Source organism: Acartia tonsa, chromosome 13, assembly GCF_053477335.1.
Source record: "Acartia tonsa isolate MP-2025a chromosome 13, ASM5347733v1, whole genome shotgun sequence".
NCBI classification, from domain to species: Eukaryota; Metazoa; Arthropoda; class Copepoda; order Calanoida; family Acartiidae; genus Acartia; species Acartia tonsa.
In genome coordinates this window covers 21,236,798-21,261,188 of record NC_137272.1, presented here as the reverse complement: position 1 = coordinate 21,261,188, position 24,391 = coordinate 21,236,798, and the positions used below count along the sequence as shown (strand labels likewise).

Below are 24,391 nucleotides of genomic sequence, written 5' to 3'. Positions count from 1 at the left end.
ATTCTTGCTAGCGGCTTCGCCCTAAGAGTCCTCTTGAGTGGGTTGAGTATAATTAACCTTCCACTTTCAAATAAATTTTTTAAAAATCAAAACAATTTTTTTGTGGGGTGGTATTTTTTATAAATATTTCTTGTGAGCATAATCATAAACCTTCCATGGACCTATCACTGTGACGAAAAACCATAATGGTGCATCAGTTAGCGAATCTTTAAACTACAGACAGACACATGTAATTATAGAGGCAGACATCCTGTTACTTTTATTGAAGGATTTATAAAAAATGACAGACATTTAAATGGTTGAATAGGATTTTGACTTTTTAGGAGCACTAAGATTAAAATAGGCTGCTTCAGTCTTCAGTTGTAAAATCGAATCAATTCGAAAAAACAAACCTTTTGTCCTTATATAAAGTAACTAGATGTCTGTGTTTGTGTCTACTTTTAGGGAGAGTATATCAACCCTCCCAATAGAAATCGCCCCTAGAAATAGTCCCCCCTAAAATTTTTCTTTCTTTTTAAAGCTCAAGTGCCCCTACATACCTCTAGAGGCAGTTAGTATATAAAATAGCAATGTCCTTGTTTCCATAATAACCTACATTGTCCAAATGTATCCACTTGTAAGTAACATATATAGACGTGAAAGAGTACTCCCGCAAAGTGCCTAGTTGAGCACTAAAACCCCCCATCTCCCACTCCAAGTTTTTAAAAATAATTGAAAATATGGGTGAGGGGTAGTTTTCCTCCGCAAAGATTAGACAGATAAGAAAACCTTCCGTCTCTTATTTTAAATTTTTAATAAAAATACGGATGGGGGGGGGGGGGGTTTCAGTGCTTGATAGGCACTTTGTGGTCGAGATTGGTCAGTGATCTTACATGGCTTAACACTGCATAAATTAGGGCCCTAACAAAACATGCTTTTCAACAAGAGAGATTGTTTCAATGTCTTAGTATGCAGCGGCATACTAGAGATGTTACTGCTACTGCTGCTATATCAGACACATAGATTCTATAACATAGATAGTAACTGTAAATATAGGGTATATAACACTACATATTTGAAACCCTAAGAAAAAATACACAGCCTCAAACCAAGACGTTAGACTCTATTGTCCTATCCCTTAATCCATTATTTTGCAGCCAAATCCTTTTCCCAATATCATACATACTCTTTTTCTTTTTGTTCGGCCAATTGAACAATATTGCTTGAAAATTCAGGGGTGTATGGGCTTGCAGTTCTACTGGAATTGTATTCAATTGTCAATTCAATTGTCATATTGACCCCCCCCCCCTCTAATTTTTCAATGTCATTTTTTTTGTAGGTAAGATAGAGAGTTGTGACTTCATGACTTTTTAAGTTTAGTAATTATACGTCGGCAGGAGTTGATTTTATTAGGATATCTGGTCTGTGTCGGTCGTGGTGTCCGGTCAAAGTCGGTTGGGTAGCACCAAAATTAAAAAAAAAATCTAAATAAATCTTAATTTCTACATTATGACTTTGTATATAAGGTAGAAACCTAAAATTTTTTTGGTGAATGAGAAAAGTGGTGTTATGACCGTTTGACCGCACCCTGACCGACTTTATGACCGATTTTTGTCCGGCTTTTACTACAGACATATATCATGAATATCATGGCTTCTATTACAGCTAGAGACCTATAAATTTTTTTGGTAAATCCTTGAGCAATAATTAACAGATAAAAATATTAATTGGCGCCGCCAACCGCCATTTTACCGCCGTAACCGCCGAAAATGGCGGTTTCCGTTATTTGCCGTTTTTTGGCGATGATCAGAAAAAGTAATTTTTTTGTTATGAAAAATAAAAGTTCGTCCTAAAATTTGGTCAACCTAGCTGCAAAATTGGCCGCTCTACAGCTGTTATAAAATTTTGCGGCTGGCCGCTAAAAAGCGGCTAAGGAGCGGCCTGATCGCTATGACTAGAAAAAGTAATTTTCTCTAAAAATACACATGAACCACCAGAAAAATTTTTTATGTCTTTATCTGTAACAGAAGCCGAGATAGAGGGGGGGGTCAATATGACCCCCCCCCCCCCCCCCCGATCTATTAAGGTGGGAATAGGGGCCCGATCTGTAAGGGTTAAAATAAATATAAACAAGAATGACTATTGACTTTATCCATAAGTAGCAAAGGAGGGACAAAATGACAAAGCGAGTCATAGAGCAAATCAAAAGTGATCACAAATAATCTTTTTTATGGAAAATTAGAAGAAAAACAATTGTTTAATGTATGCTTTAATGTATATTTTTTTGTAGAATGAATGTAAGACCAACGGATCATGTAAACTTTATACTAAAATAATCGTTTGTAATTGGAATCTACAATAAAAAAACCAGCCGTTTATCATGAATAGCAGCGGAGACAATAAACAGTCAGACAACGTGAATTATCTTCGCTTGTAATAATACTAAAACAAAATATCTTTTACTTTCTCCGGGCAGAAAATATATTCTAGAATATTTACATGAATATCCGTCTTTTTATTCACCTCATAAGTTTAATACTTAAATATTTTCAAAGATAGTTTGACTTACATGTCTGATACTTAAAAATAAAATTATAAAAAAAATTGCATGAAAATCCGTCTATTTAATCACCTCATAATTTCAATCCTTAAATATTTTTCTTAGAAAAGTTCAACTTACTAGTCCAATACTTAAAATAGAATTATAGAAATTTTACCTTTTCATTGATGATATTCAATGATAGAATGCAGAGACTGTTGAATTTCTGTTCCCCTGCCGCGCTACCAACTGTATGGAATGTACAACTAAATAAATAGATAGATAACAAGATAGATAGATAAATAGATAAAAATTAGGATAGAATACAGAGACTGTTGAATTTCTGTTCCCCTGCCGCACTACCAACTGTATGGAATGTACAAATAAATAAATAGATAGATAATAAGATAGATAGATAAATAGATAAAAATTAAGATAGAATACAGAGACTGTTGAATTTTTGTTCCCCTGCCGCGCTACCAACTGTATGGAATGTACAAATAAATAAATAGATAGATAATAAGATAGATAGATAAATAGATAAAAATTAAGATAGAATACAGAGACTGTTGAATTTTTGTTCCCCTGCCGCGCTACCAACTGTATGGAATGTACAACTAAAAAGGAGATAATTAGTTAGATAGAAATAAATAAATTAAGAAAATAGATAGATTCAATATTTTTTTCCAGCCTTGCTACGAACTGTAGAGAATATACAAATTAAAAAGATATATAGTTAGATTGATAATAATAGTAAAACTGACAGATGTATTCCAAAAATGGACAGTATATTAGATAGAAAATAATATAGATTAGGGTCGAAAAAGATACTGAAATAGATAGACAGATATTTTGCAAGGAAATCTAGATCCCTAACTTGAAATTTAAAAAAAAAAACCATAAATAGAAAGACAATTAGATTGGTGGAAAAAGTGCATGTAAATTTTTAATTCAAATTACTTTGACATCTACAAAGCATTTGATGTTATTATATTATCAAATTCATATTCAAATCTTTATGAGGGACAAGAACTAGGTTCTCAGCTTTTTCATACCATTTTTTGTAAAATTTAATTCAATTACAGTATTTAACAGAGAATGTGAAAATCTGTAGTTTTAACTACTAACGTGAAAAGTTTAAAGTACATCAACATGCTTCATTCTACTTAATTTTTTTGAATTAAGACATAACGACAGAGATGGGGTTTTAATAAATGCCGCGTTTTTTCGACAATTTTTTAGACATTTGTTGATTGAACGAAGACGATGGGAGAGTATACAACTTAAGAATTCAAAATTTTAAAATTATTATTTTAGCCATTTGTATAATGTCTAATACAACTTAAATCAATTTTCGCTGCATATTTATTAATGCATCTTCTTAGAGCTGTATTAGATATTATACAAATGGCTAAAATGATAACTTTAAAGTTTTGATTTCTTAATTTGTATACTCTGTTAAAATCGTACGGGGCATTGATCTTCAAGATGAGATAAGGTTTAAAATAGAGTATACAACTTAAGGATTCAAAATTTTAAAATTATTATTTTGGCCATTTGTATAATGTCTAATACAGATCTAAAAAGATGCATTAATATATATGCAGCGAAAATGGATTTAAGTTGTATTAGACATAATACAAATGGCTAAAATATTAATTTTAAAATTTTGAATTCTTATGTTGTATACTCTCCCATCGTCTTCGTTCAATAAATCAATGTCTAAAAAATTGTCGAAAAAACGCGGCATTTATTAAAACCCCATCTCAGAACCTATATAAAGAGTAGGAGCCGGATAGGAGCGAAGCTACTAAATAATTCACCTTGTTATTGTGGGGAAGACTGTACAGAATGGGTTTGGCATGTCCAACCTGTTTTCACAATATCTCATTTCAAATTAAATTTTCATTGTGTCATATTTTACTCAAATTTTGAAAAACGTTATGAAATATTTATAATGTAAATTCTTTTTCATTTTTAACTTGTGTTTTATCTTAAGCAAGGTTTATTTTAACCTGAGAGAGAGAGAGAGAGAGAGAGAAAGAGAGAGGATAATGGGCTGTTTATTACGCTAGTCCTCAAAGTTTTAGAATAACATTTTCTTATTCGTTGGAATAACAACTTTAGAAATTTAATAGATTGGTTTGTTAAGTTAAGTGTTCAAACGTTTCAACCACTAATTCTAATCTCCAGAAGGGATAATTTGTGTGTGTCATAAATGGGGATGCACATTAATTTATCGGCCATTGTCTTATCCCTTTATATCACTGATTTTTGATTCCATAATAAGACAACAACTGTTAATGTGACACATTTAATGAAAAATTATGCACAATAATTGTAGGAAAGAAAAGAATAATTATTTTCAAACATGATTTTTTTCAATCTTATGTGTGATGCACTTGAAGTTAATAGTACTTGCTTAAAATGGATTTTTACAAAGTCATATTTATAAAAATATGAAAATAAACATTGCGCCTTCTAAAATCATCCCATTGAGCATCTTTAGGTTAGAAAAATAGAGGTTAAATCTATGTAGCCTCCAATAAAGATATTGAAAAGTCCCTAATGGAGAATAAAATTACTTGGGGAAGAGTTTGTTAATTTGTACAACCTAATCAAGATTCAACATTACCCTCTTAACCCTTAACGGTCGAGGGGGGGGGGGGGCGTTGAACGAAAATTGACTTAGACTTATAAAAGGTCGGAAATTCATTATCAAACAGGGGACTTGCACAAAAAAATTTAGCCCTCTAGCTCTAATAGGAACTGAGATAATAGGGGGGGGGGGGACGTTGAACGCCCCCCTCCCCTCCCGACCGATTAAGGTGCGGCAAGGGGCCCGACTATAAAAGGGTTAATTCTCTAACTAACGTATGATAGTTCATAAACTGTATAAACAGTCCATTGCTACCTTCCTCCCCGTTTCACTATACCTACTTTAAACCTTTTGATCAGTTGATAACAACGTACAGCCACACTTTTGTCCCAGGACGGAATTAATACCATAAAAAAACCTAGTTTTTACCACTTTTATGGTAAAATTTTACCAGCCTATACGATTTAAAAGGTGGTAAAATTTTACCGTAATCGTGGTAAAAACACTTTTGGTGGTACTCTGTGACGCTTTTTACCAGCGATTTTTACCACAATTATCGGTAAAATTTTACCAGATTTCCGGTAAAATATTACCATTTTAGGACGCAAATTTATACCAGATTTTGACCAATTTTTACCACTTTTTTGGTAAAATTTACCGCAAATTTCTGGTAGATTTTACCGAAAAAGTGGTAAAACTGTTCAACACCTGGTAATATTTTTGCCCTAAACTGGTAAAATTTTACCAGAAATAGGGTAAATATGGTAAAAATTTACCAATAATTGTGGTAAAAACGGGTGGTAAAAATCACGAGAAAGTGGTAAAAAACGACCTTAATTATAGAAAAACATTGCTTGTACACGAATCGCAAAAATAAAAAAAAAATTGTTTTCATTATTATTTTATTGATTGAAACAACACTTAAACATATTTTTCTTGATTCTACTGCTCTGGCCGCGAAAACTGTTGCGCAACCTCCAGGATTTGCCTGGCACCGGCCCCATTCGACCTCGTATCACTGATTTTCAACCTGGAATAAAATTGCTCATTAGTTAATTAGATAATTACAGGGATATAAAGGGATAAGACAATGGCTGATAAATTGATGTTCATCTCTAATGATGATACACATCGTTACCCCTTCTGTAGATTACAATAAGTGATTGAAATGTTAGGACACTCAACTTAATGAACCAACCAATAAAAAATCAATAAAAGTACCCAAGGTTGTTAGGCCAAAGAATAAGAAAATGTTATTTGAAAACTTTGGGGGCTAGTGTAATTTACAGCCCAATGTCCCATCCCTCCCTACTAAATATCTAATCTATAATACAAAGTAGAACGATGTCTGTCCGTCCGTCCGTCCGTCCGTCCCAAAGATAAAGCCTATACTCGCTGTTTACGCAAATGTGTCAGAACTTCCCCCCCCCCTTACTCTCACACCTAAATTTTTTCTTTTGAAAGCAAAAATAAAAGTGTGTAGGTTCAACTCCCCCTCTCCCCCCTCATTCATTTCCTACAGGCATCTTGACACGTGGCAAAAAAATCAGCAAACTTATCTAACTAAACATCTTTGAAAACGCAGAACGAGAAAAAATAAAGGGAAAGCTTACCTGGAAAACATAAGCAGTAACAACATCCCTGGCTAACAAGAACATGCTGTGTCCATACTACTCGGCATCATAACAGGGAACCCGATCTTGTCTGCCTCCGCCTTCAAGGTGTCCAGGCTCTGGTCCTCTCCGTGGTAACCGTGGATTACAGGTACGTTAGCGGCTTCCATGATCATCTAAAAAACAGGTTAAATATTAGAAAAATTGTAACGACAGACTTCTTTTAAATACACAGTTGCTTTTCCTAGAGCCTACTTGTGTTTCGTCTTAAAAGAGGATGGTTGGAGGGTTTTTACCAATGAAAATATTCGAGGTCATTTTTCCAAGAAGCGGTGTCATACCCCCCCCCCCCCCGCCAAAAAAACAGCATAAACATTCACTGAAAATTATGGAAGACCAGAAGATTGAGATCGTACAGGACAAATGAACAGACATCCTGTTACTCCGGTATAGTATAGAGTGTTATTTTTTTCTACTTGAAATCAACCAAAATAAGTTCCTGAGTAGCTACTCTATCATTTACCTTAGATGTAGACTTGATACCCATATCTCTAATGGCAGTGGACGGTGGACCAACAAATATAACTCCTTTCTCCTGATAAAAAAAAAAAATTTAAATTAAAAGGTAGGTATCATTCTTATTAATATAATATTACATTCTTGAAATTAACCAGAAAAAAACGTAAGCAGTACAGTCTGCACAGGGTTTTTACGGGAAGGGATGTAATCTTAGAGGTTTTTAAAAAACGGGGGGGGGGGGAATCTACATAATTTTAATTTTAAGGGGTGTGTTGTCAACCCCATTCCTCACACTAATGACCGTGGACAAGATAATGAACGAAATATACATATATAAATCCCCAAATATATTGAACAAAACAACACCTTAGATTAGTTCAGACACTGCTAGTTTGAATGAACCAATCAAGATTTAAAGTTGTGAGCTAACGTGTTTATAAAACTTTGGGTACCAGTATAACTTCCAGTCTAATATCCACTCCCTCCCTGCAGTCAAATGGAAAATATTACCTGTCCAGGGATATAAAATACACGTGGATATTATTAATGACATATCATGGAAATTTGTTGTCATGAATTTAGGTTCCTAACATGGACTTCATATATTGGTCAGATCGTTTACCCAGAAGGAGGTAAGGGGGTGTTGTAAGGGAGGAATAAGGGTGTATCTTTATTTTAGCCCGCTGTGAGTACCGCTTTATTAGAGTACATGAAAAACTGGTGTAACATCCAGGTAATAATATATCCATTTACCCAAGAATCTTAAGGGATAAGACAATGGTCGACAAATTGATGTACTGTACATGTACAACCCCATTGATGATACACAAAATTACCCCTTACATAGATTACCTTTTGTGGTTGATACGTTTGGACACTCAACTTAATGTACCAACCAATCAGGGATCACTTAATCCCCAAAGTTGTTAAGCCAACGAATAAGAATACGTTATTATAAAAGTTTGGGGACACGTGTAGTTAACAGCCCATTGTCCCCTCCCTCCCTGCATTTACCTGGCAAAGATTAGCAAACTCGACATTCTCGGAGAGAAATCCATAGCCAGGATGTACAGCATCGGAGCCGGTTTCCGCCGCAACCTAAGATAATACAGTGTATGGTCAATAGTAACTAAGCCCCTAGAGGCCTCTAGGGGCACTTGAGTTAGTGGTGAGTTGAAATAGATCCCAACATTTTTTTATTTTAGTTTCAATAGAAAAAGTAAAAAAAATCCATCTTAAGGCTTAAATATGATCAGAAAATAGAATAAAACCAACTCAGGACCTATGTGATGCCTACCTAAAATAGAGAACCCAATCGGATCAGTAGTTATTTAGAAAAAAAGTCTTACTGCTTTATATAATAGGATGATGCATTACTGATTATATGCTTCACGTGGCGTATGGAGTCGTGGAACGCGGGGTCCTAAGTTATGGAGGATTAAATGAAGGAAGGAAGTGGACTGTTTATTACACTAGTCCCCAAAGCTTTATTTTCTTCTTATTATAACGTTTTCTTATTCATTGGCTTAGGTAACTACTTTGGGGAGTTAATTAAATTTTGATTTATTGTTTCAATAAGTTGAGTGTTCAAACGTTTTTTAACCACTAATTTTATGTATCATCGATGTTGATGTTCATCAGTTTATCGGCCATTGACTTATCCCTTTACATCCCTGATATAAATTTGATTTTACCTTGGGGGTGGCCGACCTCTTGGTTCAGGTGAGTAATCCCTGGGCCCCTACCGGGAGGTCCCCTCCTGGGTGACGGGGAATATTCTCTGTGGTGGGGGGGAGGAGGTCCGCGGGGGGGGGTCCTCGTGGCGACATATCCCTCATTGGCGGTGGGGGGCCTCTGTAACGTTGTTGTGGAGGGGAGTAGTCGCCCCTGGGGTGTGCCTCCCTTGTGAAGTAATGTGAGGGGGGTCCGTAGCCATCTCTCCTCTCATACCTGAAAAAATAAAAATAATTTACTTAAAAAGTTAAAATTCATTAAAAAAAAGGTTTTTAAAATTTTTTGATTGGTAGAAAAGGGAAGAACTAATAAAAAAGAGCATATCTAGGTAGGAAAGTTATTGTAATTTTAGAAAATCTTTAATAAAGCAATAAAAGAGATGGTAGGCATTTAAAGTTAGCAAATTTGGAAATTACACTAATATATTTTGTTTATATACTAAATTGTTTAAAGTAAAAAGGTTCTTTGTCTTTAGCTTAAGATTTCGATAACTACTAAACCGATTGAGTTCTCCTTTATAGGTAGGAAAGCTTCTCATATGACACGGAATGGTTTTAGACTATATTTCTGTCCCCTATCTATCCTTTTTAATACAGAGCCCCTAAATGCTAGGGCCGCAGCCGCTAGCAATATCTAAACTAATCTTAAAATTTAAAATTTTACCTTGGTGGAGGGGATCTACCACCCCCTCTGCCACCACGTCCTCTGAAACCACCCCTGTCCCCTCCACGGCCTCTGCCTCTAAAGCCACCCTTATCACCTCCCCTTCCTCTAGAGCCACCTCTGTTATTTTTAAATGTTTTCATTTTGAAAAAAAAAATTCGATGATTTTTAGTAAGTATTTTGGAAGATTAATTTTAAATTTTTTTATCTTAGGTACTGCTGTTTTATTAGCGCAGCAACTTTATAACAAAACTGTACGTCAGTCCATGGCGAAATTACAAAAAATGCATTGCTTTTAAACGTTACATTTAATAAATAAGCCTACCTAAAGATTTTCTAACTTTTACTTTTTAAAACAAAAACTTTCCTAGAGTAATGTGGGGGGCTGCGTCTTTCATACCTATCCCCGCCCCCACCCCGGCCTCTACCTCTGTAAGAACTGCGCCCCCTATCACCTCCGCCTCCACGTCCCCTGCCTCGTCCCCGGGATATTTCCACTCTCAGCCGTTCACCGGCATATAATGTACCGTTCATTTCCTTAAAAAATAAAGTGAAGTAAAAATAACTTCAAGACCTGAAGTTTGTTTAATAACAATAAGGTAAAAATAAATCAAAACAATTCCCTATAACTTAAAAATACCTCCTACCCTTGTGGAATATTCTAAACCCTTCTTGATCTCCCTAAACCTAACTAAAAGCAGTAGTGAAAGTTTCAAACAAAAAATTCAAGTAATGAAAAGGTGAAGGCAAGCCTTGACTTTTAAGGGGGTGGCAACACCCAGCCATTTTGTTGTAAAGAAACTAAAATATTGTTTGTATTATTATACAGATCTACAAAGATAAATATAAGCTGCGAAACTTTTCTGTAACTTACTTCTTCAACTGCCCCCTATGTTTCAAATGCTGATCTGAGGTCTTGTTTCTTTACAATCTAAATAAAAGAATTTGTTATAATCAAAAACTATAGGTATGAAACTAAAAAAATACGACAAGAAACCTTATACTTTTTAGCTAGACCAAAATAATCAGTAGGTAACAAGTTTGAAATAGATAGGACAATTCCTACATGCTTGAATTAATGATAATAGCTATGAGTTTCGTCCATACAGACCGGCCATCCAACACTAATTATAGAAAAGCTTCGCGTTTACAAAAAACATAATTCCCTTCCACAAAATAACAATGATAACGTTTATGAGAGTAAAGCTCTCAAATAAGACAGTGGGACAAACGGAATTTTGTTGGTAAAACTTCAAGGATTTTAAGGGATAAGGCAATCCCCGATAAATTGATCCACATCATTAATGATTATTAACAAAATTATATCTTTATAATTATAATTTTTTTTTCAATTTTTTTCAATTTTGTACCCACCCCCCCCACCCCCCCGACTACCGACGAACAAGTATTTTAGGTTAGGTTAGGTTTTAGGCTAGGGAGCCGAGCGCTGCGGCTAGGCAGGCAAGTGGGCCGAGCGCTGCGGCTAGGCAGGCAAGGGGGCCGAGCGCTGCGGCTAGGCAGGCTAGGGAGCCGAGCGCTACATTTCTAAAAGGATAATACCACCTACTCTAATGAATGTAGAATATACGTGGATATTACGACAGGGGGAAAAAATTGTCGTTATTTTAGCTTGCTAACATGAAATTCGTTTATTGGTCAGTTTGTTCAACCAGTAGTAGGGTAAGGATTGGGTTTAAAGAAGGGGGGTATCTTTATTTTAGCCAGCTGTGAGCATCTCCTTATCAGAGTAAATGAAAATGTGGTACAACATCCCAGTAATAATATATCGATTATTTTTATAAACTTTAATGGAAAAAACATTAAAAAAATAATATACCTGTCTAGCTAACACTCTGGTAAGGGTTTCCATAGTCTTAAACCACTCCCGGATTAATTCTTCCCATAAAGTTAGTCCACTCAAAACCTAAAACAAACGAACTTATTTTGACAAGTAGAAAAGTTGGTGGAAAAATAATTCATCTAAATTAATGAAGCAAAAATTCGTCCCCAAACTTCATTTTTAATTCTTGATACAGATTTTAAAGGGTGGGGCTTAAAGGGTGTTAACTCCACTCAACCCGTAAAACCCCTTATTTGTTTCCCTTCAAAATTAAAAAAAAAATATATTAGATTACCAACCTCAAACCTTTGAAATCCCTCATTTTATCCCTCTTAAAATTAAAAGCTTGACGTACAATCAACCATTGGTTGTCTTTAGGACGATTGGCAAATAGATCTGATTCCTGTACTGTAGAACAAATAAAACATTATGGAATGGATATAGAATATACGTGGATATTGATGACAGTGGAAAAATTGAAGTCAATTTAGGTTGCTAACATGAAACTCATTCAATGGTCAGTTTGTTTATCCAGTAGGACGGGACGGAATGGAGTAAAGGGGGCGAATTAGGGTTATCGTCATTTTAGCCCACTGGGAGTTTTACTTTATTAGAGAAAATAAAAATCTAGTGTAACATCCAAGTAATAAAATATCTATTTCTGCAGGTTATCTTAATTATAGTATAGCTAACATTACCTCTAGAAACTGATCCCAAAGTTCACAGTACACAACAACATAGAGATTAGCCTTGATCCATGTGACAATGAGGGTCTGGAAGATGGCCTGGGTCAACCTTCCTCCAAGGGTGTCCTCCCTGATAAGCATAGATAACTATTAACTAAAGATCCAAGAACAAATTAAATATAAATAGGCTATTTTTATTTAAGTGTGTAGGTAGGTATAAAGTATACTTTTTATCTAAAAATGGTATTTTTGTCTCTGATTTTATTTATCGCGTCGTATTATAGACAGCTTTCCGCGACTGGTAAAATGAGAAATTTTCAGATCAATAGCAATTTTGTTAGCCCCGAGGGGCCAAAGGACTGGCCTAACAAAGCTGGTATTGATAATATAATTTCTAGACTATTGTTCATAGAAAATTGTCTGTAATACGTAATTTTTCAGTATGGCCCAGAACCATTTTTAATCCAGGGGATATTTATCGGTTTCAAAGCCATACTGGAAACTCTTTGTTTAAGTCAAAACTACATTAATATCAATTTTTCTTTATTTTAGATTTAGTGTGCTGACTAAACAAACTAATTTCATTACTTCTTCTTTACAAGCAAAATGCTAGTGAATTTGTTCTTAAATACTTAAAGAAAATCGTAACTTCTCTATAATAATTATCTATGTGCCTGCGTCTTGGTGGTGTTTCTGTGAGGGTGAGTTGAGTTATCTGCTGCAAGATAAAGAGTAACTGCTCCCATGTTCGCCCGTCCATCTTTACATTCATTACCATAAACCTGACCAAAATAAAATTATTGTTAGATTAGGAATATCTATTTCTTAAATAAAATTAACAGGATGTCTTTCTGTACCATGTGAAAAAGTTTAATTTTAGCTATAATGGGAGAAAAAATCGGCGTTATCCTCTTAGAAATTTTTTTTTCAATTTTTTTTCAATTTTGTCCCCCCCCCCCCCCCCCCCCCCGACTACCGACGAACAACTATTTTAGGTTAGGTTAGGTTTTAGGCTAGGGACATTTTAAATAATACGAAAAATTTCTTCCTTTCCCTGTACCTTATAAAAATCGTCGGAAAAAGCCGTTTTTTAAGCAAACAAAAGCGCGTTTTGCTCTATCTGTGAGATATTATGAATAAGATAATGTTAAGATGAGAAAAATTTACGTTCACAGTCCCTTTAAAGACACAATACCTGTAATAATAATGTACAAACTTTTCAACCACTAATAATACCCTGGCCTTTCTAATTAAAGCCTAGGCAGAGCAATGCTGGTTAGCTCAAACGTGTACCGTGGTTTCTGTAGAACTGTACTTCTGAAGCCAATACAGGGTTACGAAAGTTTAAATTGATGTTTTTTTTTTAATGTTAATATTAAATGTAATATAGTTTTGTAATGACATATAAAATATATATTCGATAGAATATAAAAAAATATAGTGCATTCAATATTAAAAAAAAATATTTAAATATATATATAGTTGTTAACCATATAGAATCTATTTCCGGCCGGGTTCTTAAAAGATATTGCCGCGTTTTTTCGACATTTTTTACGCTATGAATAACAAGCGCGACATTCGCGAAATCTAAAAGAGTATACAATGATTTATTTAATTATTTCGCTTTTGATGGTACGGCCTTCATAGAAAAAAAAAGATTATCTTCAATCCATTTTTGCTGCATATTAATTAATGCATCTTTTTAGAGCTGTGTTAGACATTAGAAAAATTGCTAAAAAAATAATTTAAAATTCAGTATTTTTATGTTATATACTCTGTTTGAAATTCTCTCGTCAACGTTCAATCAATCAATGTCTAAAAAACGCCGAAAAAATGTGGCATTCATCTTTTAAAAACCCATCTCGGTGGTATTTCCGGTTGGCAAAGACAACATAAATATAGAAATCATGAAACATTGTTGTTCCACAATTTTGCCACATTTTTAAACATCTTGCTTAAAAAAAACTTCCAAACAAATTGTAAATTCTACAAATTTAAATATTTAGAGAAAATTGAGTAGTAATTTACTTCTTGATTCAAAATATTTGATTAAATTGAATCAAAACTAATAATTATTTTTGGCACTCTATATTCAAATAATCATAAGCTTATCAATAGTGCGCGCACAGAGGTGCCATAAATTTCAAAACTTAAAAATATAAGTTTTGTAGCGAAATTACTCTATAATTCGAAATCTCTGTCTTTCTTTTAGAAACATTCAGGGGAATATACGAAAGCTTATATTTATATTAAAGATGAAAAATCGATAAATTCAAATGCACACGGCACATCTGCGTAAACACACCCTGGATTTTTTTTCTTTTAATTTTAATTCGTATGAAGCTAGCTCAAATAAGTAAATATTAAATTTGATATATTTTTGATGATGCGGGAGGATGTTTTAAAAGAAATGATGAAATAATTTTCAAGGTTTTAAAAAAAAGTTAGCTTCTTTTATGCGAAAAAATTCAATAAAAAGTAAAAATTTTTACCAAAAAGTTGGTCAAATTTTACCAAGTTTTTTTTTTTGTTAAAGTCCAAAAATCTGGACTTAGCCTAAAAATTTACCTTGTCAATTTTTACCAAAAAGTTGGTCAAATTTTACCAAGTTTTTTTTTTTGGCAGAGTCCAAAAATCTGGACTTAGCCTAAAAATTTACCTTGTCAATTTTTACCAAAAAGTTGGTCAAATTTTACCAAGTTTTTTTTTTTGGCAAAGTCCAAAAATTTGGACTTAGCCTAAAAATTTACCTTGTCAATTTTTACCAAAAAGTTGGTCAAATTTTACCAAGTTCATTTTTTTTGGCAAAGTCCAAAAATCTGGACTTAGCCTAAAAAAATACCTTGTCAAATTTTACCAACTTTTTGGTAAAAATTGACCAAATTGCGTTTTTTTGTCTAAGTCCGAAAATTCGGACTTAACCTGAAAAATAGAGTTGTAAAATTGACCACATTTTTGGTAAAACTTCCAAAAGTGGTAAAATTAAAAAAAAAAAAAAAATTTAAATTTAGGCTTCATTGTATAGAAGTCATTATTTTAAAGTACTACAACTGATTATGAAGAGCTGTTTTTTATTTAAAACACAAAAAACGGGTTTTTTTGTTTCGTCAAATTTTACAAAAAAAATGGTAAAATTTGACTAATTTTTTGGCTAAAATTTTTGCTGGTAAAATTTACCACGAAACTGGTATATTTTACCAGGTTGACCAGCTTTACCACTTTTCTGGTAAAACGATTTTTTTTTCTGGTATTTCGTAGAACCTGGGGTAATATATCCCAAAGCATTAACACCAAACAATTAACCCTTTCATTGCACAACCTTTATATGGATGTTTCGCTTGTTAACGAAAATGACATTTTCAATAATCTTTACTGAAATGAGCCTGATATTGCAGCTCTCGGTGCAAGTTTACCGCAGTGTTATCAAGTCTCGAACCCGACACCTCTACGAGAGCAAGCCGACATGTTATTAATAATCTTATTTGAGGACTTTTAAAAAATGACATTGAGCATTAAGATATATAAGTTTTCCGGAATTTTAAAGTTAGGGAGAGATTTGAAATCTGCATCAAATTTTGAGGATTTTTTATAAAATTCGTTTTTTCTATAATTCTTTATCTAAAAGCGGAAATGCAATTTAAATTAATTAATTTTGGCATCTGTGATTGGTGGATTTAAAAAATCTGCACTCTGATTGGATGGCGTACATCATTCAACCAATTAGAGCGCAGGTAGTTTAAAATCCACCTATCCTATTGGTCAAAATTAATTAACTTAAAATGCATTTCCGCTTTTAGATAAAGAATTATACAAAAAACGAATTTTATAAAAAAAAATCCTTTAAATTTGATGCAGATTTCAAATCTCCCCCTAACATTAAAATTCCGGAAAACTTATATATCTTATTGAGCATAACTCTAAAGAACTACAACAAACAATATTTTAAATTGAAAAACAAACTTTAAGTATGTATTGTATATATAGATGCGGTGTTTCTGTAATATAGAAAATTTGTTGAACGCAAGAATTGTTTATTAACCAAGAATAGTTATTTCTTTCATCGTATTATAAACGGCTTTCCGCGGATATAGAATGTACAATTATAAGATTAAAACTAGTTTTTTTAGCCCCGAGATGCCAAAGGCACCGGCTAAAAAAACTGGTTTTAATCTTATGATTGTACATTTTTATATTCGTAGAAAGCTTTATATAATACGATGCTAGACATAGTTTTTTTCGTATGGATAAGAACCGGTTCCTATACACCGGATTCGAATTAATACGAGAAAAACAATTATGCCCATTAAGAATCGCAAGATTTTAAGCAAATATCAAAGGATCTTAAGGGATAAGCCATTAAACGATAACTGATAATGATGATTAACAAAATTACCCCTTTCTGAAGATTAAAATTTCTTGTTGAAATGTTTTGACTTTGATTGCCAGTGTAATTTCCCTCCCTCGCTTAGATGTAGAGTAGAACAAGGACGGGAACTTGAGAATTAAATTTTTTTTGTTAGAAATAAAGCCTTGTTTCATGAATAGCATTAAGAAGATTAATAAGAATATCTTTTGATATCATTTGGCAAAAATATTTTCAATCTTTTGTAAAAACGTCTGTAGAAAATAAAAGTTTTTAAAACCTCACACATACTGTTATTTGCATAAAGAAAAGCTCTATTTCAAGAAATAAGATTTATTGAGGAACAAACTAGTTGGTTAGATCCCTTTATTCAACAAGTGGACCATCAATGTGTCCCCCGCCTTTTTCCAGTAAAAACATGTTAAGTTTTAATAAAAAATTACACATTTAAAAACCAGCAAAGTATGTCAGAAAACCCGACAGCCAAAAAAGTTTGGAGACCACTGACTTAGAGATCCACAAGGCCATGAATATGATCTAGTGATTGGAAGGATTTTTCAAACTAGTGGTTGTGTAAATCATAAAAAAAGCTGTAAGAGAAATAGTTTTTTTTTTAAAAACAATACTTTATAAAAAGAAGTATTTGAGGTATGTGTGTCTTTGCGTATTTAAAAATGTAAATATTTATTTTATATATTTAAATCTATGTTCTTTTAAATTAGATATTTGATTGTTTACTCTGTAACTTACGTTGTCCGCCTGTCTGTCTATTATCAATTAGTATTAAATATACTTCTTACTTCTGTATGTCAGTTTAAGTAGTAGTATATATTTGATTGTTGATCTTCGCTATTTTTAAAAGCGAAGCTTTTCTATAATTAGGGTCGGTCCGTCCGTCCGTCCGTCCGTACGTCCGTCCGAGATAGATAGCTTTTATTCGTTAATTTAGGCATGTTAGAATTGTCCTATCGATTTCAAACTTTGCATGGTGATTCCTGTAGTAGTTAGGTACGATTTAGAAAGCGTATCAACTCTATAATCGTTACCAGAATGTCCCTACGTCCATTTTAAACATGATGATTTTAAACATTTTTTGATCTGATTGGAGTACTGATTCTTATTACAGTAAAGTACAATATTTTAAGCGAATCATCTCAAAAATCAAGTCCTAAAAATCTCAGTATGTCCTTAAACAGTATTCTGTATTTAAAAAGTTTTGCAACAAATTCATGTATAATTTTGTTAAAACTTTTATATTTATATTTTGTTTTTCAGTTTTGACACATTACGATAGTTAATATTCGTCTGTCATACCGTTTCATAGCTTTGCTTTTATGGATGTTGTCGTCCTTGTTTTATAATGTCTTTCTTATTATGTTTAAAATTAATTTGAAATAAGTTCCTAGTTACTGGATCAAATGACAGGTAGTTTAATGCCCTTGTCCCATATCTGAAAATAAAAATATAATAAGCCAGGTATAAGGTATTACCAACAAGGAAATAAATAAAAATAATATTTGGGGGTCAGATAGAAAGGTCATCAATTCTACTATGTGTTGCGCCCGTCAGCAGAAAATAACGTATAAGTTTCGTGATTTTTTTCCGAATTAATATCGTTGTTATAACTTATAAGCTGATAATTAGCCCAAAAAGATCGCGAAAACTTACGTAAGAAGACAATAAATAAATTTCTTGGATGATTAATCCGACACAATATTCCAACTAACAATTTTGCTTAGATTTAGTCACATATTATTGAAAACAAAAAACGAGTGAATTTTTTGACGACCTAATTTGCCTTAAATCTTTATCATATGAAATTCAACTGAAACAGTATATAGTGTCCAATAAAAAATGACGTCATACAATAAAAATTACTAATGATACGGGTATATACATTGTAATTGACCAATGATAAATCACATTGTTAATTAGTATTGTATGGCGTCATTTTATATTAAAAACTATACGCTGTTCAATTAAACTATTTAAAGCTTAATATGTTAAAGAAATGAAAAAACACTTGCGTAATAAAATGCATACACTTTCTAACCAATAATTTGGTCGGATTATTTCTACACCGATTGGGTATCTATATTTTCTATATTTATTGAATACGCCTTACCTCATAAATCTTCCGCCCAAAAAATAATCAGTTAGATAGATATTGACCACATCAACAGTGAAGTTCAGAATCTCACATATCAAATACTGAAACAAAAACTTCTATGTCAAATGAAGAAGATGAAGAAAGTCCCTCAAGAAAACAGCATGTTACGTCATAAAAACGAGGGGTTATCCATCTTTTTTTTTTGGGGTTTTCTTTCCCACTCCTCCTCTCCTTAAACTTTATTTTTATGACGTCATTGAGGGACTTTCTTCGTCTTTCAAATGAATCTGAATGTACTTTTCATTACCTTTGTATCCTATTATATAAAGTACTAAGCGTTTTTTGTCTGTCCCGAAGGATCTCGCTAACAGCTAAACCGATATTGTTCTCCTTTACAGTGAAGCTTCTTATAGGTTCTGGGAAGGTTTTAAACTATTTTTGGGGAGGGTATCTTCACCCCCCCCCAAAAAAAAAACTATTTTTTTACTCTTTTGAAACTTAAATTTAAAAAAATGGGATGAGGTCGACTTTTCAGCTCCTACCTTAAATGCCCCTAGAGGCTTCTAGGTGGCTTAGCCGCTAGTAATATAATAGAGTACAAGCAAATAATTAGAAAAGTGTTGAACAATCAGATTTTAGAATTATAGTGCATAACGATCCTATTAGATTAAGTAGTAAGGATTTTTTTTGTTTGGCCGTCAACTATTGAAATGATTGAGTAATTCATTTCAGGAAAGCTTTACAAAGGTTGTTTGTTGGTTTTATATACCTATTATTGTACATAGCTAAAATATTTAGCAAAGTAATTACTATTGGGATAATCATATTCAGAAGGACGGTTTATTAGGCAGTAATGAATGTGGAAAAATCATAGAAAACATATAAATATCTGTAAAAATATAATAATCAATAGGCAACCAGCCCTTTGATTTAACAGACTTTTTTTCTGATGTCTAAATATCATTATATAGACTACTTGCCAAGGAGGGAAGGGGCTTTTGGCTGCTTATAACGCTAGTCCCAAAAGTTTTATAATTATATTCGTTGGCTAAACAAGTTTAGGGCCTTTTCTTAAATTTGATTAAATGCTTCATTAAGATAAGAGTCCAAACATTTCAACCACTCATTGTAATCTATAGAAAAGATATTTTTATGTATCATCAATTGAGATGTACATCAAGAAATCGGCTATTGTCTTATCCATTTGGATCCCTGCAATTTTCAGCCTAATAAATCCGCTGAATCTGTTTATTATTATATATTATGATAATGGGGCATATTTTTCATATTTTTTTCTGAGGTTATCATAATCTAATAAAGAATATGGACAGTATTTAATTATGTTAATATGGATCTATCTAGAACATGGTAATAATAAAGGCAGAAGTAAATTAACCAAAAATCGTAAAATACAATATAATGTAAACATAAAATGTAATGTATTAGAATTAGTGTTGTTTTTTTAGAAGGAGGAGGGGGATAAATTTTCTTGGAAACGTAAAAAACCTCTACATCCCTTAACCTCAACCTCACAAATGGCATAAAACCTTAAATTTTAAAATAAAACTATTCACAATTTTCCACGTCCCCCTCGAGAAATGCGAAGGGAGGGTAAAAAGAAAATGGGGGGGGGGGGGGGAATTTATCTTGGTTGGAAAATATACACCCCTGTATTTGCTATAATTTGACAACTAAATCAGTTTACCTCTCCCTATACACCTGAGTAATATTAATGATATAATACGTGGATATTATGACATGGGAAAAATTGCTGTCAATTTGGGTTGCTAACATGGAACTCATTTATTGTTCGTTCATCCAGTAAGAGGGGAGGGAATGGTGTAAATGGGGTGATAAGGGTATCATTATTTTTGCCAGCTGCGAGTTTCCCTTTATAAGGGAACATGAAAATTTGGTGTAACATCCAAGTAATAATATACCCATTTTAATATTATAGAGTTATGTATTTAATTATGGCAATAACTTAGCAACTAGGTAAGATTACCTCTCCCTATACCCCTGAGTAATATTAGAGAGTATGTATTTAATTATGGAAATAACTTGGCAACTAGGTAAGATTACCTATCCCTCTACCCCTGAGTAATATTAGAGAGTATGTATTTAATTATGGTAATAACTTGGCAACTAGGTAAGATTACCTCTCCCTATACCCCTGAGTAATATTAGAGAGTATGTATTTAATTATGGTAATAACTTGGCAAACCAATTTTCCATATATAAAAATAATATTTATTATGTATATCTCTATAAAGTACATAAAGATTTATACAAGTTTTGGTGCTATTCGTCATAGTGTATGTAAGCCTTTAACTACCTACCCCCTTTCCCTTTCTTTCTTATAAAAACTAAAAATAAAGTGGGAGGAAGGTTTCTTTTTAAATATACATGAAGTGTCGTAACCCCACAGAGCTACCAATATATCCTAACCTAACTAAACCTAAAAAAACAAGATATGCCCAGATTTTTATAAAGAAAATATTTTTATATGATAAGAAACATGTTCTAAACTGTAAAGAAAACCAATGTCTATGTAACGTTTTCAATAATTGTGTTATAAGATCTTGTACTTAGCACATAACCGTATTCTCATAATGACATTACAACTACAGTAGTGACAACATTGCTATTTGACAGTATTATTGTAATAATCTCTTGATATTTCCCCGGATCAAATCAAATAAAAACTCTTGGTCATTTATGTATGTGCAATCAATTCAGCATATTTTCAAGTAAATTTAACATTGAACACTATTTACATTTACAAATGTTCATTGAACACTACACACACCCCCGCCCCCTAGTTATTTAAAAAAAATAAAATAGAGGAGGCTGGTTTTATTTTCTATGAGTAACTCCTGTGCCCAAACCCTACAGGGCTACTGGAAACCAAATATAAACTTTCCTTACCTAATCTGACCAACGCAATAAACATTAAAACGGAATCTACCCAAAAAAAGAATGGGGCCTCTTTGCTCATCAAGGAACTTTAAGGGAAAACACCATGAACATTATCTGTTCAGTCATTATACTACTTTACATTATATTTTAATCTAAATAGGTTAAAAACGTTATTTTTATAGATCATTAACCATTTGCTTAAGAAATTTTACTTATCTGTAATTTTGTACGGTTATGGCGTCTCACTTATTTTTATTAACATATTCCTTGCTATGATTGTAATGGATAAAGATTACGTAGAAATTGTAAGAGATTATTCTCGCATACCATCATAAAATGTTTCTCACAGCTGGCTAATGTAACGAAACCCCAATACAACTCCACAATTTGACTTTACCCCATCCCCTCCTCTGAACACGAAGGAATGTATTGTCCCAGTCACAATATCCACGTATATTATATCCATCATGATTATATATACAGAATAATAATATCAAAGGTGTCATCTGTATTTGTTGATATTTCTTGGTTCAGGAAATAAAATAATAATGAGATGATGTCCTTCAACTTTTTAACAAGCCAAGAATAACTCATACTTAAAAGTAGTGGTTGAAAACAAAAACAATATTTAAAAGACTTTATAATTAGTCATAGACCAAATAAATAGTATAATTACTCTTTGTATATTAATGCAATAATAAATCAATAGAAAAGATATGTGTCAAAAGAAATTTAGACTAAAGAAAGGCCTTTGACAATAGCAATCAGTGTAAAACCTACCAAAAAAATTGTCTTAGTTAGTAAAAGTATTGTAAGTATTAGTAGTTAACTAATTAACTCGCATCTAGCCTATAGTGGGGGAAGGGAGAGATGATATTAAAATAGCGTGAAACCACCAAAAGACATTTATAAAGCTACCCTGAAAATTACAACAAATTCGGATCAGTAAAATTCTGAGATCTTTATCTTCAGACAAAAAAAATCCTACTAGTTTAAATGAGAGATAAATTCAGTGGATACATATTTCTATTGGTTTATAAATAGGAAAAATAAATCTGTGAAAGAATTGTAGACTAAAGAAAGGCCTTTGACAGAAGCCATCAGTGTAAAATGTTCCAATCAGTAAGATTACCAGAAAAATCCATATTGCCATGCCTTCATTGGCATGAACAAATGTGGTAACATTGAGTAGACAAAAGAAAGACATATTTATCCCCTTCTCGCTTACCCTCCAAAGAAATCAGTGGTCAGTCAAAGCTTTCTTGTAAAACAACATAAACCAATTTTAGGAGACAAAAATGGAATTCTTTGAACTATATTAATTTACAAACACAGTTAAATACAGTTAGAGCAGATATACAAAAATTTCTATAAATTTGAAATCATACTAAAGTGAAAATATTAGAAAATTTATATATTTAATGTACCTAAAATGTGGAAAGTATTTGTAGAATTGTGAATCAATGAACTTAAAGTTGTCTATTAAATCATAATTATGTGTTATTGCGGTTTACTTATGGACATTATTGTTTTTGTTTACAAAAAAATTGGCTGTAATGTACAAACAAAATTAGTATAAAACCGCCTAGTCCGGATAATCCACAAAGATAAAACTGTTTGGGCGCAGATAAAAACAAATTAATTGCGGCATTTGCACACACACACACTCACACCCAATAATTACTTTTTCCCCCGCCGTTTGCCCCCTAACCCATTTTTACAGTTGTTTGAAGGACATTCTAGAGTTTTGATTTTTTTTAGAAACATTTCTTAGATCTAAAATATTTTGTATTTTGCACATATTTTAAATTAAACATGTAAATTACTATAGGTTTGGAATATGTCCTTAAACAAAATGAAAATCAGTCAAAAATTGCCAAGATACTTAAATTTCAGATATTCGGACGCGTATACATCCTACTAATTTGGCTTATACAAAGAAAAACTAAAAATTGTTTTTAAATTCTTTAAGCAAAAAATTTTAATCTGATACTGACAGACAGACAAACTCTTCAGACCATAAATATGACGAGAAATCAATTAAATATTTTTTAGTGGTGGAGAAGGTGAAAACCCATTTCAAAAAGGCATAAAAAGTAGAAAGAGAGCCTCTCCTACAGAAATGACCAGGAGTTGATAAATTGATAACCATGCCCAATGATTATAAACAAAATTATCACTTCTGTAGATAGAAATTATTAATTAAAAAGTTTGGACACTGCTAGTTTGAAATCAACCAATGAAATTCGATAATAGTACCCAAAGTTTTTATGGCGACCAACGTGGTTGAAAAAATTTAGGGTACCAGTTTAATTTACATTCCAATGTCCCCTCCCTCCCTGGAAATACGAGATCCTAAATCCCATGAGCAATTAACTCTTTTTAGACATTGAGTGAGGAACCATTCATAGAAAAGAGAATAAAAACAAGAGGATTAGTGTTTTCAACACATATCATATTATCACAGAGAATTATTTGTCTAAATCAGAGTAATATCATATCATTATGTGTAGATAAACAAGAACAATACTGTACTATTCCGCCAATCGTAGGGAAGGACATAGGTTTGAATACACCACGTTTCAAATGGTTCTTTTTGCTGCTTTGTCAGGTGCGCGACATGAATGGTTAGAGTAGGGGGGGGGGGGAAACATTGATTCAAAACAGGCGCAACTAATTATCATGCAAAGTTAGGACTTTAAGACAAAGTCTTGCAATAAAATGTTTAGTTGTCGAAAGAGCGTTTGACCCTATAAATCAAGCACATCATTGGTCAAGATTTGGTTAAGAGTTACACAAAACTAAGATTCATCTAGAGGAACAAAAG

The 24,391-nt window shown here is 32.8% G+C and overlaps 2 protein-coding genes across 4 annotated transcripts in view; both read right to left on the bottom strand.

The window, feature by feature from the left end:
* Positions 1-24,391, bottom strand: part of LOC145304210 (innexin inx2-like) — a 56,805-nt gene that overhangs the window by 15,527 nt on the left and 16,887 nt on the right. Inside the window, exons 9-12 of the mRNA XM_080146032.1 lie at positions 18,661-18,746; positions 17,940-17,985; positions 4,342-4,391; positions 2,697-2,784 (exon numbers count right to left, since the gene is read on the bottom strand). Of these exons, the coding sequence (XP_080002158.1) occupies positions 2,697-2,784; positions 4,342-4,391; positions 17,940-17,985; positions 18,661-18,746 (270 nt within the window). The remainder of the gene's footprint in view (positions 1-2,696; positions 2,785-4,341; positions 4,392-17,939; positions 17,986-18,660; positions 18,747-24,391) is intronic.
* Positions 6,003-13,591, bottom strand: LOC145304211 (uncharacterized). 3 transcript variants are annotated; one of them, XM_080146033.1, is made up of 11 exons: positions 13,368-13,591; positions 12,847-12,954; positions 12,185-12,302; positions 11,484-11,570; positions 10,016-10,183; positions 9,647-9,768; positions 8,944-9,199; positions 8,264-8,347; positions 7,254-7,325; positions 6,731-6,906; positions 6,003-6,147 (listed from the first exon to the last, which is right to left on the bottom strand). In XM_080146033.1, the coding sequence occupies exons 2-7, from the start codon at positions 12,948-12,950 to the stop codon at positions 8,968-8,970; spliced, it is 831 nt and encodes a 276-aa protein (XP_080002159.1). In that variant the 5' UTR covers positions 12,951-12,954; positions 13,368-13,591; the 3' UTR covers positions 6,003-6,147; positions 6,731-6,906; positions 7,254-7,325; positions 8,264-8,347; positions 8,944-8,967. The 3 variants fall into 3 exon arrangements, with proteins under 3 accessions (XP_080002159.1, XP_080002160.1, XP_080002161.1); XM_080146034.1 differs by lacking the exon at positions 8,264-8,347; XM_080146035.1 differs by lacking the exon at positions 8,944-9,199.